At 37.8% G+C, this 21,869-nt stretch overlaps 1 protein-coding gene across 18 annotated transcripts in view; it reads right to left on the reverse strand.

Annotated features, from left to right (window-relative positions):
• The window catches only part of PTPRD (protein tyrosine phosphatase, receptor type D), a 361,390-nt gene that overhangs the window by 62,650 nt on the left and 276,871 nt on the right, over positions 1 to 21,869 (reverse strand). For 7 of the 18 annotated variants that reach the window (XM_018557524.1, XM_018557525.1, XM_018557535.1 and 4 more), the window contains 5 exons: positions 17,766 to 17,926; positions 16,325 to 16,339; positions 13,714 to 13,826; positions 10,228 to 10,269; positions 8,132 to 8,229 (listed from right to left, as the gene is read on the reverse strand). In XM_018557524.1, the coding sequence (XP_018413026.1) occupies positions 8,132 to 8,229; positions 10,228 to 10,269; positions 13,714 to 13,826; positions 16,325 to 16,339; positions 17,766 to 17,926 (429 nt within the window). The remainder of the gene's footprint in view (positions 1 to 8,131; positions 8,230 to 10,227; positions 10,270 to 13,713; positions 13,827 to 16,324; positions 16,340 to 17,765; positions 17,927 to 21,869) is intronic. The other 11 variants (XM_018557538.1, XM_018557537.1, XM_018557530.1 and 8 more) reach the window with 5 other exon arrangements.

The following is a 21,869-nucleotide window of genomic DNA, read 5'->3' on the forward strand; positions in this document are numbered from 1 at the left end:
TCGTCTTGACTATTGCAACTCCCTCCTCATTGGCCTACCTCTACACAGGCTATCCCCCTTCAGTCTATCATGAATGCAGCTGCTAGACTCATCCACCTAACCTACCACTCAGTGTCTGAAACCCCCCTCTGTCAATCCCTACACTGGCTTCCAATAGCCCAAAGGATAAAATTCAAAATATTAACAACCACTTACAAAGTCATCCACAACTCTGCCTCTGGCTATATCTCAAACCTGGTCTCAAGGTATCCCCCTAACCGTCCCCTCCACTCTTCAAATGACCTTCTGCTTTCCAGCTCCCTCGTCAACTCCTCCCATGCTCGCCTCCAGGACTTTCCTAGAGTCTCTCCCATCCTATGGAACTCTCTACCCCAACCTGTCCGTCTAGCTCCCACACTGACTGCCTTTAGGTGATCCCTTAAGACTCATCTCTTCAGGGAAGCCTATCCCACCTCAACCTAACCACTGAACTATCACTTTCTCAAAGAATTCATCCCCACACAGCTACCTCCTTATGTATCACTTGCCCCTCCCTTTTAGATTTTAAGCCATCACGGGCAGGGCCCTCCTTCCCATCTTGTCTTGAATTGTATTGTGATTGTAATATCTTCCTTATATTGTAAAGCGCTGCACAAACTGTTGGCGCTATATAAATCATGTATAATAATAATGTGATTGATGTTCTTGCCTATGTTATTCTATACTGTTTGCGAAGTCCACATACATTTTTTTAGTGACAATTAAAGTGTATGTTACCTCAAAATATAATATATCATCTATGTGTCCGTGTTATCATGCACTGATTTGTAAATGTAGCCTGTTTTCTTATGACTGCTTTGTTTGCATGCAATACCTGGTGATCCTGTCATGGCCCCTCCTTTCCAATTACAATGTGACCACGCCAGGCACAAAAGCAGATCTGTCCTAGCATGGACATATTGCATATCCTGTTTTGGAGCTACAGTACGCCACGCCTCTACTCCCGTGGTCAGAGTGCTATTGACATGCTACCCTGCCTAGCTCTGTGACAGTGGTTGGGATATGTGATGTCCGCAGCAGCTCCTGCCGATTATCACATGGAATAACAGCTTTTGCCTGTATCTACCTACTAGCCACTGTTTGTAGGGAGGTAGCTCTCAAGAACCAGGCAGATACAAACACAAGCTGTTCCACTTTGTGATGATCGGCAGTGCCAACATCACATATGCCAGACACTGTCACAGGGCTGATAGGTGTTCAGCAGCAGTCAGACTGTTGACATGCCCCCTTGACCAGCCCTGAACTATTTAAGTGTCAACGGCTGGGATATGTGATGCTGGCAAAAGCAGCCCATTATCACAGGGAGGTTCCACCCCAACCCCTCGGGGCTGGAATGCAGAGCAGAATACAGGCCTAATGCCTGCTTGTAAACTTATAAGTAAACTTAAAAGTATCTACCATTTTTTTGAAATTAATGAATCTTGCCTAATAATTGCCCAATAATAGTATTTGAAATAGTTAGGGCTGTTTAACATTGCAAGGGTTCACATACACTTTAAATTGTACATGATTTACCCCATGTCACTCAACTGTCAAATTTCAGAATTTCAGAGTGTAGTAAAGGCTCTGCTATTTGACAGCTGGGGTTGGGGCGAAGAGTTGGGGGGTAGGTACAGTATGGGACTCAGTTCCAAGGGGTTCCACACGGATGGAATTGTACATCAACACACATATTTTCAGGCACTTCAGCTGTATTCATATCTTAGGCATTCTTTAGGTAAAGACAGGTTAACTTTAGCAAACAAAACAGATAGCACACTTTGCGGTGAGTATACCAGAACACAAGTGTGTATGTATCTTTGTCATATGTCCACAATACTCAATTAGGCAAATCAGTGTTCATCTCTCTTTTTGCCCAACCAATATTTATAGCAATATAGGCTTGTTTCAACTGTGTCTGCTACATATATCTTATACATATGCAAATCGTACTGCCTGTTCTGTTATGTAAAACCATATCTTTTCATGTTTAATGGTCCTTTCCCTCATAGAAATGTGAAACAATGAATTCAAATGTACGCATAAACCACCTTAATATGGCTACATACATATAAACTGTATGCACTTAGCCTTTGTCCTTCAAGTACTGGTGTTAATACGTTCTACTGCACTTGGCTGCACAGGTGCTCCCAGTATAGCATTGCTGACCATTAATCTTCCTCAAAGCTTTTATACAACAAATCGGGTTAAAACATATTAATAACTTAGCTCAATAATTGTGGTGCAAAAGTGGATTAGCCTGGCACCAAATTTAGCTGTTATATATAAACCAGGGCAAGGACATTGATGAGTAACTCAGCAACTAATCAAATGTCATATTTGTTTTAAAAAAGTCACAGCAATGAAAGGGAATGGTTGCTATGGACGGTTACATAATGTTGTTCATTAACCAGGCTCAATAAAAAATATCTGCACATATACGTAAAAGGAAAATAACCTTTGTTAATTGGCCTATGAGCCTTGGAGTTAACATAGCATAATACACTGCAGGTTATACCTGTTGTGAACTCAGCCTTCATGAATGAGCTTATGCAGGAATGTGAACATACTGTATGGTCCTAAATCATTATAACTGCACTTAGCTATGAAATATTTATATTTGTCTTTTTATTTATCTTTACTTTCTTTGTCTACAGATTAAAGGTTATCTTCAGTCTGACAATTACTGATATGTCTGACTTTACACACAGTTCGGAATATAATATTATAATAGTTTAATTTGTAGGATCTTAGAAAATTAAAGTAGTTAGAGTAGTTAAACCAAATACTATATGACCTGTATAATATTTTCAAAAAATATAAACAGCAGACAATAATTTCTGATGTGGACAGCTCTCTTACAATTAGGGAGTGCGGCACGGACATTACTGGATGGTAAAGACCAGCAACCAGTTAAAATCCACTATTAAACATTCACCTCCCATGCCAGTACTTTAGAAGCTGCTAAAAAAAAAGGGTGGCTTTTATAAAGTTTATGCAAATCAGTGTATGGGCAGGAAAAGCCCCCACAAGGAACAATATTTCTAAATGTGTTAATATTTTTGTAATGGAATGGCAGAGGTGATAGGAAAAGCAATATTTAAAAATCTTAGGTCCTGTTCACACCAGCTGGCGCGTGTTATGGTATGGATTGTTAAAACAAATTGAGGTGCTTGCTTTTTAAAAACTATTTAAAATACACTTCATTCATTGTAACACGTTTGTTGAGATAAAATATATGCCTGTATTATTTTATTGCAATGCACACCAATGAAGCACATTGGTATGAAAAAGGCCTTATACAAAGCACTGCCACCTTGTCTTTGTGTTGAGACTGCATTAGGCAACGCTACCCAAAGCAGCCCAATGGGGTGGTGTGGATGAGCCCTCAACAGTTCAGTCATGCAAGGACCAATTGCACCACTGACTAACTACCATCAGTGTACTGGTACTCAACAATTAAGCAGTTAACATAATTTACCTGACAGAGTTTGCCATAGTTATTAAGAAGCTTTTTGAAAGCTGATGGCTTATAGCAATTACCTCTATATGTGGTTTGCGGGCTGATAGTGGTTAGCACAGTGGGAGATCTAAGGCGCCTTTTTATACATGTTTCCAATAGGAATGTATTAACCTCATGTCTTTCTACATCCCTGCTTAATATCCAAGCATTACACTTAGTGCATGTACATATTTTAAGCCACAAATTAACCCATTCAAATAGGGAACAATCATTATTATAGACTAGTATCCATGCAAAATATATTCCAATTAAAAAATAAATAAATACAAATATTTTTATATAGCAGAATATGATCCTTGGAAATGTTTCTGCTTTAGTTCACATTTATGTAACTTGATAAAGGTGACTCACCCAATCATTACTTGATGAGGGACCAATGTAATCATACAATCAATGAGGCTGGCAAGGATGTGCGTCACACAATCAGCATTCTCACAGCGCCCTTTTTTTTTTGCAAACTTGAGATGCAGGTTTGTGCTCTTTTCCAATACCGATACATGCTACGCCTAGCAAACTCCTAGCTACAATCAACTAAAGCAGCTTAGAAGTATGACAAGTCAAGCAGATGTCTTTATCAGACATTCAGCAGTTCATCGATGTACTAGAGTACGACCATCAGCATTTTATACAACACCCTCTGTATATATCCATGAGATTAAAGTCCAGATGGTCTAATCTACTGCATAATTCTCAAGCCTGCAGGGAATCACAGTGGAATAAGACAGGTACTAAATATTAACATACTGTCTGTTGTAGTTTAAAAACTCAATAATAACAATAAATACACTGCCAATATACTCTACAGTAACTAAATCTGTAGCAATGAGTAATACAAACAGATCAGTCTCTCAGGTGCATCAGACCAATAATTCATTAGCAGTTAGTCTGTATTGAAAAGTCTGATGAGCAGTTAAAGCTTTAATGGGCTAATTGTTAAAATTATGTCTTGATGAAGTCATAATCATAACATGTACCACTAAGTAGGGACTTCATTAAGATTTTTGCAAAGATATTTAAAACTTGTGAGCTTTTACTCATTTCTACTGCACCTATTTTTTATATGGGGACAGGTTCTGTTATACAAGGTTCTGATACAGCACAGGGCAGACATTCTACAACAAATATGGCATAGTGCCTAATGTTTCACCAGTGTTTTCATATTGCAATGCATTCTTGTGGAAAATATTTGTAACATATTTGTAAGGTTAGGCAAAGAGGGGAAAATATGGCACTTAGGATAAGGATGGTTAGATATCTGCTTAGCTAATTCAGATCGCCATTACACCAGATTCTACTAGTGGTCATTTATTAGGAAACATTTCATATTTTGGTGACTGTGTGGGACTAATAAATGTGAGAGTAAACCTCTGGCAGCATTTAGCACCAGGGCTAAAGAAAGGCGTCTATTTATTAAAAAAAAAAAAAGCATAGCTATTCATCCAGCAAAACTGCCCTTACATTTGTTTTGGGCGAATTAACCAACTGTTGTGAATTCACATAAGTTTTGATTGTATTACTTATTTTCAATATATTTTTATTTTACCTTTATAACTTTTGCCTAAAATGTATTTTGATATTTATTGAAAAGAAAAAGCAACAGGAATTGATATTCAGAATAAGCTTTTTGTTTACCAGCTTTAGGGCTTAGTGTTTGGAAAACTTGCTGCTCCATTGGCACTGTTAGAATTACAACCGCCCCACAGCTAAACCATGATTAAGTATTTGTATAGTAGCAATAAATATGTGGGACAGATGATATGAAATATTGTAGGTCCTGCGGGACACAGTATTATGTTTATTGCCCTATTTTCTGTGAAGTAGTATTTTTAGTGTAATCCAGTTCCTAAACAGAAATTATCCACAGAAACATGTAGTGGTCCCCACATCCACAAATTATGTATCTTTTGCTGTAAGCTATTTAGGCGCACTGTAACTATCCCACTAACAACAAGAGTGTTCCAAGTTCTTTTTGTTTTGTTAAAATAAAACCCCCCTTTGGACTTGATCTCTTTTCTTACACTTCAAAAAACTAACTGGCATAACAATGCAGGTCTCATTACTTTGATATGTCCAAATGTCTGACTTAATCATAAAGCTGAACTTCAGACTACAAGTAAAGTTCACCCTTAAGTGGTGTTTGGTATGCATATAAGAAAGCTCCTAATTAGTGGCAATACAACTTCACTGTTTTCCAGATAAATACTTTGTGAAATGCTGTGATGTTATTGCTCCTATACACAAAATGCAGCTACGAAGAAGGTATCATGGCGACGGATAGGTCAAATCTGCTCATTGTGAAGAAATGGGATTTGTAGAGAACAGGGTTTTGATTTAATGTGGGCGAGATTGGGAATGGGTATCTTGCAGATGTAAACAGTCATGGATGGCCATGTCAGGCCAGGAGACTCCTGACGTAATAGTCAAAATATGAGGTCATAGGAGGTGGGACAGACCAGACTCCTAGCTTGTCAATCAAGTGATGCAGTTACAGTTGTCGGTACAAATCAGGGACCTGAGCCTCCCAGGTTCTTTCACTACAGTAAGCATTAATGTATTTACATCACCGCTCGCTGCAACAAGAACTACACAGGGGAAGTTACAGGATCGGTGGTCAAGGGGAATAGAGGGCATAACAGCCACCGGTCTTAAAAAATGGATGTTAAGGGGACAGATGCTTTTTAATGAACATCAGAAATCTTGTCTGTAAAAAATAAGTAAAGGCAACTGGACTTGCTGTATTTTTCTTGAAAACCTGTGCCTATAAACCTGTGAATGCAAACAACCAAAACATCTCTAAAGGTAAGGAAGCGCCTTTATACAGATTTAATAAAACATATGCCCACAGTTCAGCTTTAATATTTATCCCTCTAATTTTAAGTACAGCAACACACACAATTAAATACAATGTACACTGAGAGACACTTGAATAATAAAAAAAAAGGCTTCTACGGAGGTCCTGTTAGAAGATCCTTAACAGTTAACAATGTTTGACTTTGTGTAATGCTCCCTTGTAGTTCTGAGGCTATATTGAATCACAGCTGCGGACCAAATCCCTTTTTGGTTCCAGGTGTGGCAATCAGTCGTGAATCCCAGGCGTCTCTCTCCCTTATAAATGGAGAGTTTGGGATTCTTGCATCATATACCACAAAACAAAAACAGTAACGTCAGACATAGTAGTGCTTATTAAATATCATAAGCTAGTTAGGTATCTTGCAAGTAATGTTGGTACAAGGCAATCCACTTAGACAGTCTAAACGTAGTAAGGCAAATTAATGGTAATACTTTAACTGGATGGGTAACAGCCTGCTACCAGACAGTATCAAACACAGTACAGTTCCAATTGAAAGCAAACTGAACGGCAGAGAGAAAGTGTCAATGGACATGATAGGAATCTCCCACAACACTAGTACTTGCTCTTAGTAGTAGGATCCCCTGGTGTTCTCTGAGTTGGTGGAGTGTCCTGGGCAGTGTTAAACCTGGGTAGTAGAAGCTGTCACAGGTAAATGAGAGGGTGAGGCTCCTGGGTTGTTTGGGCATAGAACCCAATAATGGAACGCCCTACCTTCGTTCTGGAGCTCCTTAAATAGTCTGTGGACGTGGAAGTGGCGCTATGCAGAGTGCTGACACTTCCGCGTTCCACCCTGGAACGCATAGGAGCGCCACCACCGGAAGTGGAGCGCACAGTATGACGCGGCCGATGCTTCCCAGGCTGGGAAGCAAGCGGCTCGCGGTTCCCGGACTCGTTACACTTTGTTACATGGCTTGTAAAACTGTATATAACTATTCTTAGTTCTTATATTTTAATAACACTTATGCTTATCCTGGTCTACATGGTATTATCACAGCATTATCCATTGTAATAGCCATTATAACCCATCTAATCAGGCCTTGCAGAACAAGACTCTGATATCTCACCAAAAATACTATTCTTGGAAACAGAGTTGTATTAGGCAAAATGGAAAATGCACTGCATTGTTCCTAATACAATAAAAAGCCGCTAATGTGTTAGAAACCTCCAATTTAATTTTCCTAGTAGGAACATACTTGTGACTATTAAGATAAATGACAGAATGATACTAGTAAGTTTATATCACATTAGGGACACTAATGTAATTAGCAAATCAAGGGGAATGTAATGAATGAATTAAGCTTAATGGTAATCGCAGTAATGCATTTTGCTCATCAACACAGTAATAGAGCACTGGTGTTAGAGAAAGGCTATTGAAAATGCTAAAGGGTGCCTATTTTAAAAGAATAAACATAAAATTAGTTATCATTGATTTCTATAATAAAATTAAAAAGGCATGGGTAAAGTGGACCGTCAACCAACAGTTAAACACAGAGTTCAGATACATATATGTGAACTGTGTCAGTGACTGAAATGTTAGAAAATCTGTTTAGCCACTCGTGATTCACATACACTGTCATATCCTACTTAAAATTATTAATATGGCCCAATATCATGATTAGCTTTGTCTTAAATAACTACCTTAGCATGGAATCAATTAAATCCAGTTTTTCAAATAAAATAATTGATATGCAACTATGTTATTTCTTAATTTTTATCTGAGGAATTAATAAATAAGATACCTCATATTCTTGAGAAAACTTTAAGTTGTCATTGGCTTTCAGTCTTTCGATGTGATCGGCAAGTTCTAGTATAGGTATGGGTGGATGACTGGCCATGCCTAAAAAAGGAAAGGGGATAAATTTTGAAGACAAATGCAAATATCAAATCATGTACACATAAAAGGCACAGTTAAAAAAGCAACATATTTATTAATAGGCAAGTAGTAAATGCTGCATGTGTGAGAAGCAAGCAGATAAGTTTGGTTACTTAAAGCTGGACATGCCCTGGAAGGATGAATGCTGATGCATGAGTAGTCACTAGAGATGAGCGAACCAGTCAACAACATTTAGGACTCAGGGCATATCAGGCTGATTAAAAGCCGACAAATATCCACAAATAGTTTCTGATCTGCTAGTCCATCAATCTGACTAAATCCGCTGACTTTTAGTTTCCATTAAGAAGAGATGCTTGCTACCCTCCCCTTAAAGACAGATTGGCATACCTACAGTAACAAAGAGGTGAACCCCCTGCTATGCTAAATCCTATATGCCTGTTGGCATTCTCGGGTACTTATGAGAAGTCTTAATAGAAGTAGTTATCAGCAACCGTCTCTTCCGACCCACTGCAGGAATGATAAGAGAAGCCCAGAGGGAAAGGGGGGATATGTTCAATGTACCTGTCCCCAGTGGTCTTTAGTGTCCCACAATGCATCTCCTACTTATAAACCTGTCTAGGGTTGATGCTGGAAGGAGCATTGTAGGATTTAATGAAAATGTTTCTTACAATATGAAGTAATTAAAAATGACAACATGGGAAATCTAGTAAATCTCTATCAGGTGCAATCCATCAAGCTGTAAGCCCTTAAAGTAAGGAAACAAACTATAACCACAGAGAGACTTTGCAATGATGCTAGATTAGCTTTTCTGGATTATTATTAACAAAGGAGTGAATGAAGAGAGGAAAGATTTTTTTCATGAACCAGTTAAGAACCTAGAAATGTCTTGTACATCCTAGAGCCCTTTCCAGCTGCCCAGATGTGTAACTATAATGATCTGCTGTCAGTTTGACATCTCTGTAGCTGCTATAGCAGCAATTTCAAAAATAATCAGCAGACAATGGATATATAGATTTGAGTACTTGTAACAATGTAAAAAAAAATTTAAATAAAAATTGATAAATATTAGTTAGCAGTGGCTCTCAGAAGCAGCCAGGGTCCGATTCACACTAGTGCAGCAGGTGAGCAAAATCATTCAAATTTGAGCCTTTTTGCGAAAAGCACAAAAACCATGTGTCATGCTTGAAGTGCCATTCATTGTTAATGGCACCCCCAAAAAAACCAAGATATGCATTTTACAGGAGACAAAGGAAGTTCAATATGGTTCATAAATTTTCTTTGCTGCAAAAACACGCATAAATGTGATGTACAAAATCACACATTGCAAAAAGCAATCTGTCTAACAAAAGGGTTGCTCAAGCAAACCTTAAAGAAAAAAAAGTTAATTTCATTTTTTTGTTCAAAAATAAGTCATTCCTAATTAATTCTAGTTCTGTTATCCTTTACTAGGACTAATTCAACATTTCTTTCTTCTAATTTTTTGTAGCCTACACCTTAAATTTCTTTGCCCCTCTTATTTTTTAAGTATCTGCCAAATGCTAAAGAGCATATGAGTGGGATGGAATCAGCATAGCTAAGGGGATGACAGTCTATAAGCTGGAAGTTTTGGGACACTATCTTTAAGCAAGAAGGCCTCCCTTTGTTTTAATACAAAAACTGATTGATGGAATCCAAACATCTAAAAGAATAGGCTATTTTATGAAATTCGTTCATCTCCAGTAGTCTCCAAGCGTGTTCCCAAAGCCAAGTCGCCTAGCCTGAAGGACAATATTTTGCAGTGATTCACGACATTAGCTAAGTAAAGGAATGTGGTACAAATAAACCACAGGTGGAGGCATTTATTTTACACTGTTTTCAAACCCTTTGTTCTGCACCAAATGAAATGGAAACTTAGATTAAGAGGTGAAAAAGTAGGGAACTAAACAGAGATAACATGAAAGCCTCCTAAAAGAGAAGAAAAGGGAGAATTAACATGACTAATGCATAATGAATGAAACTAACTTGAAGAATGGAGGTTACCAGTGTAACCGGCGACACCTGAACCTGAAAAGCAAATGGGGGCATAAATAAAAAACTGGACAATGTCATGAAGAAATTCAGTGGGGAACCTATGTTGTTTTGATATAATGAATACTTCAGTTTTGTAGACATTTGTAAGGCAAAATGGTGATATTGAATTCAATTAACAGTGTTAGTGTTAGTGGAAAGACAAATGATTTTCTGTTGTGAATATAGAACTTCATATTAAGCCAGAAATATTATGCTGGACATCAACATGCAAAACACTCATAATGTGGCATGCACAATAGTTGTGAGATAATAATTATTAGAGGGAAATAGACTGATAATTAAAAGCCTCAAAAATGTTTTCACTATTAGCAGATTGTAGAGTGAGGGCTACAGAAACAGAAAAAAAGGTAATTATTCTTATAGGTTTCAAAGCCCAAAGCCCAACCCCTGTAAAATGTCTACAACCTACCTAAGGTGTAAACATCTTTGTCTTAATGGGACAGTGAAACACTGAGTATGGGGGGAACTATAGTCACCTGCCAGCTGCAGAAATGTTCACTTGCAAAAGGCAGAGCTTGCACAACTCTATCAGTACTTGTTTAACATGATGATCAGGCAAGCATGAACTGACCAAGCATTAGTAATTTTTGGTTGAACAACAGCTGGAGGCCTAATGGAAGCACATCCATGACATACCATGACCCAACCACAGCTCATAATGGAGGCACTGCTGGCTAGTGGATCTGAAGTAGCACACCCCAATAATTTGTTAATAATGAAAAGGAAACACTGATCAATTTAGGGGGCTTAAAGTGGATTTCATGCTAAAAAATCCAATATGATACATACAAATTTACTCTAATGAAGTATTGTTTTACACATGACTATTTAAACCTGATTTTTAAGAATCAGAAACTCATAAATGGAAAGGCCGTATTCTTTATAAATGTATGAAGCTGTGAGCCTGCTACTAGAAATGCATTTAATTGGGATAAAAATTGGGTTCTACAGCCGAATGGGAATTAAGAATTCATCATGCTGATCCAGATCAAGCACCCCTATCGACAAATATGGGTAGTGGATAGTCAACATACGGCAATAGAAGGCTTTCCAAAACTGATGGTTGATTGATGCGAGGGATATAATAATACTTGTACAGTGGAAAAAAAAAAGAAGAGACAAAGATGTTTAGACCTTGTTGGGCGAATCGTGGGAGAGAGTTATTATCTTATAAGGATTGAGTGGTAATTTGACTAGAGAGGGAAGACACAGAGCCAATCAGGAAAGCGTAGGGGACAGAATTACTGTTCAAAGCTGTAAAGAGTAAAAGCCAGTCGAAGACGGGAAACAAATTAGTAACAATAGTAGAATCAAACTGTTATGCACATACTCAAATTTCAGACACAAGATCATGCACATTCAGTGATGTGTTACACAACAATAATAGTAGTTATTTATTTATACAAATCATGGCGCTACCGGATGAACAAAGGATTTGGCTTTTTTAGATCAAATTTTACATATTACAAAGAGACATACTGTACAAGTTGGCATATGAGACCCACTTCAATCATTGTAGTAAGTGGGTATGTTATGCGATAGTCACTTTTAGATTGACCATAAACTGTACCTGAGAGCATAATGTTAGAAATGTGTTTTATTTATATATTAAAAAAGATGAATACATTTCAGCAGCTTAAAGTAGGTACTTGAATTTGATTTGATCTGGTCCCAGTCTCTTACTATCCCCTGTACAGCAAACTTTGGACTGGGACAGGGAGAAGTCACACAAGGAGCCAGCCAGTTGTGCTGCATTGCTCATGTTCTAACAACGGATATACTTATAGGAGGAGAGAATAGTGTGACAGAGATAAGCGCAACAAGCCCTGCCTGATAGGGCTATTCTATGTGGCAGTGCTGTGTAAATCTTAGGACTGGATAAAAGAGAATACAATTTGGCAGGTGAACCAGCTCCCACATGTGTTTTTTTGTTTTGAGTATTTAACTTTTTGGGTAGAAAATATATTGTTCCAATGCCTTAATAAATAAAACATAATTTTGTAGGCCCATTCTAATACTACAACTAGTTGACAGTCATGTAGGAACAACTATGCCAATATGTTCAGCTAGCTTGATATAATTTTTTTGCACAACCTCCAAAATCAACACTGAATAATGTGCTTACCATAATTCCCTAAATTATATATATTTTCAGAGCTAATAGGCATAATGCCCTTTGTGTCAGGTCATTCTATGTAGTTTAATAACCTGCTGAGTCAGTAAAGACTGCTAACTGAAAAGCCAAACCATCTCATCTATTTAAATATTGATGCAGCTTAATTAGCCATTCTTACCTAATTAATAAACACTGAAAGCTGTTATTTTTATATATAAATGTATACATGGTTTCATGGCTGGAGGACAACTAATATGTTTAGGCAATCACCTTGAAGTCTCATTGATTAGGTAAAAGCTTTCTTTTTGTGGTTTTAAATGGGCTTTAACATAGATTTATGATGTTTAATAACTGTAGACTTTGGAGGGTATGAAACAGCAGTGTAACCCTTAAAGCCACTGCAGTTTAACAGTACTTGGAAAGGCAAAGGTGCTGGCATATGATTTAAGAATGTGTTAATTCTTCAACTATATTATAAGAAATATTCCTAGTATATGAGCTAAATAAGTGAAACCAATTGCTCTACCATGTCATAGTTAAACAGAAAGCATGGCACCATTTTCATATAATCCAAATCATGTTTTCTGTGTCATTTCATTGCAATATATTTTTTTCAAGCCTGTATCAAAATTGAGATGCTATCCATACACTACCACAGTAGGGAACACTCACAATTTACATGTACTGGGAAACAATTCTGATAATCCCTGCTAGGTCAGGTGACACCTTCCAGACAGAAGCAAGAGGGTTGCTAGAACAGTATGAAAAAGCACTAAAAAACACCACCTGAACCCAACTGAGTAAGAATACAACCGAAGCAATCAAAAAAGATATGTATTAATAATCATAATTATATATATAGATCTATATATAGATCTATATATACACACACACACCATTTTCCACTCCATCCAAAATCACCACGCTTGTTTTATCTGGATGGATTACAGTCAGTTATGACACCAGTTTCAAGGCTCCAGAATAGGATAATCCTATTAAAATCAGGATTGTTGCCACAACAGGCATTTAGCATACATCCTTAAACTTCTAATTGGTTTTAATGTGTTCCTGCTGTTTTGTACCTCAAAAAAGCCAAACAAACAAATTCAAAAATAGTACAGTATGTCTCTTAATAAATGTTTCTTAGGAATGTAAAAGACAAAAATACTCCACATTTTACACTTATTTTAGAGTCCTTGTTATGCAATTTAAAGTAAACTTAACCAACCAGATAAAAAAAAAAAAGGCTTGAGATACTTTCACTGAGATAAAGTAATGAGTGAGAAAATCATACTACTCACCTGGCGTCTGGAAATTAAGGCGTCTGAGTTCAACAGGATCAGTGGGGTGATGAGATGGGATCTCCTTATTGTTAGGCAAACTGCTCTTTCTCGAGTCGGACTCTGTCCTTTTCCTGTGTCAGAAAATGAAAAGTGTAAGATATTCCGCCACTGTATCTTGCACGATTACGGCATTATTTATTATGGTAAAGGTACATCCTCATATATGTGAAACAAAAGTATAAAACGCCAGTAAACCTACATATTAATCTTGATCACATTTTCTAAAACTCTTAAAATAATTATAAAAGGTAAATAACCAAATGTTATTTATTAAAACAAATGATATCCATAAACAAAGAAACAATTCAAAACGGTTATTTAGGTAATTATGGCACTCTGCAACCTTCAAAACTCTCTAAAACAATTCGTTTAATTTAAATCAATTTGTTTAAATGTGCTGCTACCGTGTTTCCCCGAAAATAAGACACTGTCTTTTATTTGTTTTGCCCCCAAAAACCCCCCTAAGGCTTTTTTTCAGGGGATTTTTTTTTTTTTTTTTATGTGCAACAAAATGTACAACAATCCAAAGTTATCTGGTATCACTCCGCCCGTCACAGTAACCGGCGCTATAGAGGACGTATCAGCTAATGCTCGATCTGCCGCCGCAGCCTTGCTTTCTACAGCGCCGGCTTCCTTTGCCACCAGGGACAGTGATACCAGCGGTGCAGCAGTGGGGACATCAGACAGTGGACAGTGTGGTAAAGTACAGTACCATTTACCAGTACACATTACATTAAGCAGTACCTTCAGGGGGACAGCAGTTGGTGAAGTATGGTACTGGAATGCCTGTCACTGCGCTTTCTGGGGGGAGTCCCCTGTCATCCCCTTAATACAGTATGTTCCTGCAGGCTGATACCATTTCTCCTGCAAGTTCCCCCCTCACATGCAACCACCAAACTATGTCTTATTTTCGGGGTAGGTCTTATATTACAGGAATCTTGAAAAATAGTGCTAGGTCTTACTTTCGGGGTAGGTCTTATTTTTGGGGAAGCAGGGTATTATACAATTTACTTGTATGAACTTAAAAAACAACACTCTTAAACGTTATTAATATATGAAAGTATATAATATGTATTAATATTAAAATTTGCTGGATACCTAGACCACATTTTTCTTAATATTATTCTTTTTCTACAGTGGTTAATCTGAGATTTCAGTGGAATTCTGCCTCAATTTCCTTTGAATGTATAGTAGATGCCAGTGGGAAGAGTGTTAATTTTTGTTAAGCGACCACTGACACAGAGACAGATGGAGGCCTACAAGAGCATATTAGCTCATTTATATGTTGTCAATTTGCTGAGGTTTCTAGATTGTGTTAAGGAGCCAAGACCATTGCTTTTTGTAAACATATGGCTAATTGTTTTCTGGACAACACTGACTGATTCCCCCTGCAAAAGATCGCCTGACTTTGCACGCTTCAAATCATCTACCACCTTTTGGATGAAGCGAGTTACAATGAGCTCAAGCCATGGCTGAGTTGTTTAATGTGTGACAAAAGAACTCATCAGTTTCCTATCTTAATAAAATCTCATGCCAGTGCCATTTTCGGAGAGCATTTCTGTGCACTTTTAGCATAACAAAGAAGAGGAGTTTATTTCCTATACAGAGGTATTGGAGACATTTAATTATTTGTAGGTGACGATATCAGCAAACAGAATACTGATTACAGAAAGTAAGTCCCTGCAAGACAAGTGTTGCAAGTGAGCTCAAGAAGGAAAAAATTAATAAAATTCTGTGACTTGCTGGCAAGGTCTTCACTTCGAATAACAAAGCAAAATTTGAATAGGAATACTGAATAATGGCCTGGTAATTTTGCTATAGCGTATTTTTAACATAACAAAGGCTTCTTTTTGTTTATTTTTCAACCACAGAATATGTGGTTTAACTTTATACTCGTCACACAGCAAGATCCTCTCTAACAACATGTTTTTAACATTACAAATAGTAAAATGTTGTAAACTTGTTGTACGCTTAGATGCATATTATGCAGATATTTAAAACATCTCATTTACATCAGCCAAAAGAGTGTGGCACTCAGGGATACACTTATAGTTACAGCATTCTGAAGAACCTTCATATGGTATTTATTCATTGTTCCAGAGATGCATGTAACATGTCTTGCGACCTTATATAGGCTATGAGCTAGGAATCTTAAACAGTATCATGAGCGTGTAAGTAATGGGTATAATAGTGCACATATGCATTCAGTGTGCACAGTGAAGTTATGCACATGTTATACTGCAGATTCCTAATGTTTCCCTGTACAATGCCTGTGTTCCAACCCATTCACACATAGGCAGTGTAGTAGAGAAGCATGCACCAAGATTTGTCTTCTATAGCTCTGTCAGTAGGTTGTTTGTGCTGTGGGTCAGTTATGGTACTTAGCCCTACAAACCTCCCTGGAGCATAGATCCAAAAGCATCTGATAACAACAACTAAATGTATAGAACTACAATGATATAGAAATATAAAACACTCAATTCTCACTCAACAATCAATTTCACATTAGTTGCTTCATAAAAAAAAATGATGTATTCGTCAGTATATATTACTATGTGACATCTCTCACCTGTCTGGTTTACTGCTCCATTTTAAAGAAGCACAAAAGAAAAAGGTAAAATGTTAGATGACAAGTAAAGCACCAAAGTCCTTTATTCTTTCAGTATTCCATACCATGTAACATATTTTCGTGTTATGTATTCTGTACTAGTTACCTAACACACAGAGATCACTACAACTGCTTATAACTATTATACACAAGCAATCAAACACAAATATAAGCAAATCACAATAAAACCGAATATCCCATAATAAGGTGCTTTTACAGATTTTTTTTACTTAAAGTGGACCTTTACCCTTTTCTTTAAAATGACAACAAACACACCTTTAGAAATGTTTAGCAATGACAATCTACACACACATACTTCTAGATAATTGCCGGCTTTCCATTCTTTGCATAACTTATTTCTCTTTTCTTCCCCAGTCTTCTGACAGTGGCCATGTTTACTAAGGGCAGATTACTAGCTCTCCTATTCCTTCCTGTATTTCTGGCACATGTGACTAGACATGTGACTAGCACATGTGACCATGCACATCATCTCAAGGGAGGAAAATGCCTTTCCCTGAGATCTCATGAGATTACAGATGAGATTTCCCAGCAATGCTCTGCTGATGACAAGGCAATCCCAGTGTGCATTGCTTTGGCAAACTGAAGTAATTTTTCCCTTTCAGAGCAGGAAGTGAATGCTCTGCAAGTGTAAGTATTTCAAAATCACAGCATTTTACACTTGACATGTCTATGTTATTATTAACCATCATTATTAACCAAGGGTTTAATGTAGTAACAATTCAACTTTAAGTTCACCAGTCCACTTTGCTGCTGGAAAAACAATCTACAAATGTCAAGTTCTAACACTTTCATTGGTGTGGACTACTTTAGAAAGAGGCAGCCAACTAATATCGCTTCGTAGAGCGCATGGCCTCAGCTGCAGCAGAGATAGAAGTATCAGAGAACCAGTGGGGTTGATCTATTAAAGGCAAATAGGCTGTTCGCTTTACAAGGGAATTTTCACTTTCAAAGGGAATTTTCCCTTATCTTAGTCATTGTGGTAGAAATTAATTAAGCAAAGAACATCCAATTATGCGCAAGAAAAAGTAAAAAAAAAAAAAGTATTTTTGCGTGCACATTATTTAAAGATGAAAGTCAGTAGAGCTTCACCTCATTCAATAGGCTAAGGGAAAATTGCTCCGTAAAGTGAAAATTCCCTTGCAAAGTGAACAGCCCATTTGCAGCTAGTTCAAGCAACACCAGTGGTTGCTTGAACTGTGATTGTTTAATATGCAACTAGGTAGGTGCAGTTACAAAATATATACTGTATACAAGGATTCTTATTTTCAAAGATGGGTCATATACTAGCCCAAAACACTGTATGTGACTGTGGTACTCTAAATACAATAATCTGTGAGTCCAACTTATTGCAAATAATAACACAAACACCAGTTAAACTTACCTCTTATAAAGAAGAATTGCTATAACAATACAGATGATGAAAACCACTGCAAGAACTGGCCCAACTACCCATATTAATCCCTCTTCTTCATCTGTGATTGGTTGTGGATCGAGTTCCATCGAGACAACTGGATCTGAATAGGGGCTTGTGGCATACATTGTCTGAAAATATGGAGTTTTGGATCAGTACTGGAATTTTAGTATGTGTCAGCTTATATACCATGATAATACTCAATAAATTCTAGGCAAATAAAACTGCAATATTTTCCAATTTAACCTCTGACTGACATTATAATGAGTATACATGTCTGTGAATAGTGCAGGTAGAGATTTTCCTCTACCACGTCCTGCTCTGTTGAGCTCCATCGAAAGTTTCAATTAGAGAAAGATAGTCTGAAAGCAAAAAGCTACTGCTATGCTCTGTGTTTGAAAATCCTAAATACACTGCCCAACTAGTGTCATGGGTGCAACTAGTACTACATGTTTATGTGTAAAAAATTTTAAACATGAATTTGTAAACTTAAAGTGAACCTGTGATTTGCCCATACAAGAAACAGGTAACTTCAATGGCAGCCCCCGCATCATCTTATACTCACTTTCCCTTTTGGGCAAATCTGAGTAAAGGGGAGCATGGAACTCACTACCTTTCCTCACAATGTTAGCACTGGTGCTTAGGGATTAGACACTTAGGCACAGTGCCATCACACGGGGCAAGGAGAGAGTCATTATCTTTGTGTAAGCAACAACTAGGTTTGACTTGGAACTACACAGGGCTTCTTCTCTCTTACAGCAATAGGTAAGTGAAGGGAAAGGAAGGATAAGCTGCTGCGCAATCAATCTTAAAGTGAATACGTTGCTTTGGCCTTCAAAGGCAACACACAGTTTCATAAAAAGAAGAAATAAAATGTTCCTGAAACCATTACATTTTCCATTTAACACTCTAATTATTTTACTGTTAGGATTAACCATTGGGCTACAATGTTAATTAAATATTTTGCTGCTGAAAGACTTTGCAGCTTGTTGGAATCAACTAATTTGCAGCACCACAAGTAGTTAAATCTTTTAGCAGCAAAGGCATTTAATTACCTGTTGTTTTAGCCTCGCAATTCACTATACTATAGACCAGTGGTGGCGAACCTTGGCACTCCAGCTGTTTTGGAACTACAAGTCCTATGAGGCATTGCAAGGCTCTGACAGCCACAGACATAACTCTCAGAGGCAGATGCATGTTGGGATTTGTAGTTTTGGCACAGCTGGAGTGCCAAGGTTTGCCACCACTGCTATAGACTATGGAGGGTATGCTCACCTACTACATTCATTGAGCACTCACCCCCTTCTCAGTGCATCAAATTCCTGAGAATAGCCAGTAAACAGGTTTTTTAATTAGCAGCATACGATTATATGGCTTTCACTCCACAAATCTATGGATTTTCTTCCAAATAGTAATGAATAACTTATCCTAGAGAAATGAATACCATTATTTATGTTATTGCACCTGCAGGATTCGATTCATGCTCTCTATCCATATATTTTTAAATTTGTATAGGTATGTCTGTAAAATGTGGTTCTGCTCCCGTGTTTGAAAAGAAAAATCAAAAATGCTTGTTGTGCTCAAACAAATTAGAGTGCAATCTATGTTGAATCTTTTTCAAGAAAGCTGTAATTTGCTTACATATTAGCTATAAATTGGCAGAATATAACTTTCCGTTCATGTCTGTTATCATGTGGCTCGAATGATGTTCGCCCGTAAAAGCTATTTATTCATGCAATCCCCAGACAAAGCAGGAACCTTTCATTTTCCACAGGCATTTTAAAATATATAACTGCTGCAAAGTTCATGCCTCAGTACTTTCTGTAATAATCTCCTAGAGGAAGGTCTATCAATTGCAGAGCATCTCTGAACAGGAAATGAGGAAATTGGTACCACTCTTCGCACTTGCAAGAGTCACACACCATTCAGATATTATTCAATCCACTGCTAATTATAGTCTTAGGTATTACAAGTGGAAAAATGAAAGGTTAATACAAGTCATATCTAAAGTAATTAGAAGTAACACACGGCAGGTTATAATTTATAAAGCGAGGATTTAAATTTTTTTTTACATATCAAATTTAAAGCTGAACTAAAAGTATAAAGTATTATGTATATATACATTGGTCCAGCTCGGCCCAATGTAAGAATGTAATGTAAGTTGGCCACTGGATTTTCTGTAAAGCAGTAGCCAGAGCTACTACAGTGCTGACAAAGATCTTCTTGGTCCTGTATGCTCCTTGTGCAATCAGAGAACACTAAACATTAATAAAAATACATTGATAAAAATACTGAATGGCCGCTGTGCAGAATGAGCGGCCCCCTGTGTTTTTAGAGTAGAGGGGATGCTGCCTAGCACAGCGCCATATGGGACCAAGAAGATAATTGTCAGCACTGTAATAGCTCTAGCTTCTACAGAGCTTTACACGATCCCCGTAGGCTGATCAGGTATGGCATAAGTATACTTACATTTGGCCATGCTGGACCAATCTAAGTATGCATCATAATTTATGCCTGTAGTTCAGCTTTAAAGCCTATTTCTGTACAAACCAAATAAACTACCCTCGCAGTGGGGCTTCCATCCTGCAAGGGCTATGTGTTCATTTATGCCTAGGGGACTGAAGTAAAGCATTTTTTCTTGCCTGATCCCCATCGGTGTAAGCATATTTTTTCATGAATATATTAATGATTTTTTTAATGTTTATGGAATTATATGTTTACAGTCTAATAATCAATAACAAACATATTTATTGTTTTCCCTATTGAAGGAAACACAAATCCTTGAAACATATTGTCTCTCCCGGTACTTTAAATAAACATTGCAACTATAAAAAGATTGCCAGTTATTAGACATGTGCACTGCCAAAAAATTCGTTTCGTTTCGTTTTAAATTCGGATTTGTGTTATTTCGTTTTTCAGGATTCGGGTGTGAAAGTCAATTCGGATTCGGAATTCGGATTCGGACGAAATTCGGTAGCGTTAGTACGAACGTTCGTTTCGTTTTTTGTTCTTATTCGTTTCTTATTCGTTTCGTTCGTTTGCAGCAAAAGTGACATTTGAGGGGGAAAAAATATTTTTCTCCTTCTCTAATGTCACTTTGCTCCAACGAACGAAACGGATAAGAAACGAATAAGAAACGAATAAGAACAGAAAACGAAACGAACGTTCGTACGAACGCTACCGAATTTCGGAAATGGAAAATCGGATTCGTTTGCATTCGTTATGTCTGTAATTCGGAATTCGGATACATCCGAATGTCCGAATTTCCGAAAATTCGTCCGAATTTCGATTCGGAACGAAACGAATCGCACATGTCTACCAGTTATAGTACAATTCTTTTTGCCCCTAGTGACTAGTGGATAACCAAGGTTTTCACTTAGCCTGTGACCTAATGTCAACTAACCAGTTTTCTAGAACTCCTAAATGTCAAATAGTATTGTAGTATTGTGATTGTACTTATATATCAACAAGGTAAAGATGAACCCCAGGCTCCTGCCAAGACAATCTCAAGCAAGTTCAACTCCCATTATTTATTAACAATACATCAGTGTTTACAGCTGCTTCTACTTTCAAATAATGCCAGATCAGGGGAGTGCATTGCCAGACAGGCTTAGGCATTTAGCAATGCGAGGCAGAGTTCTGTGAGGCAGTAAGGCTGAGTTCACACCTAGGCGTATCAAATATGCGCAATTGTCGCGCGTTTTTACTGCGATCCGCGTTAAAAAAACGCGTGACAAATGCGCGTTTCCGAGGGCTACCTGGCTGTATCCTAATGGATACGCGCGGCAAATACGCCCCAAAGAAGCTCCTGTACTTCTTTGGGCGTAGGGCATTTTGCAGCATGCTCCTATGCTGCATGCTGCCATCTGTATCTCCTCCGATCCCTGCTGCTGTCCCCCACCTGTATCGGCAGAGGCAGCTGGGATCGGAGGGAACACAGAGCCGATCCACCTGCCGGCGCCCAGCGGGGATGAGACAGGGCAGGGCCAGTGATAGGGCCAAGTCAGGAGTGGGCGGTGAGGAGAGCTGCAGGGCGATCAGCAAATATGTGAAATATTTGCTGATCGTTCCCTG

Source organism: Nanorana parkeri, unplaced genomic scaffold, assembly GCF_000935625.1.
Source record: "Nanorana parkeri isolate BGI_ZX_2015 unplaced genomic scaffold, ASM93562v1 scaffold288, whole genome shotgun sequence".
Classification (NCBI taxonomy): domain Eukaryota; kingdom Metazoa; phylum Chordata; class Amphibia; order Anura; family Dicroglossidae; genus Nanorana; species Nanorana parkeri.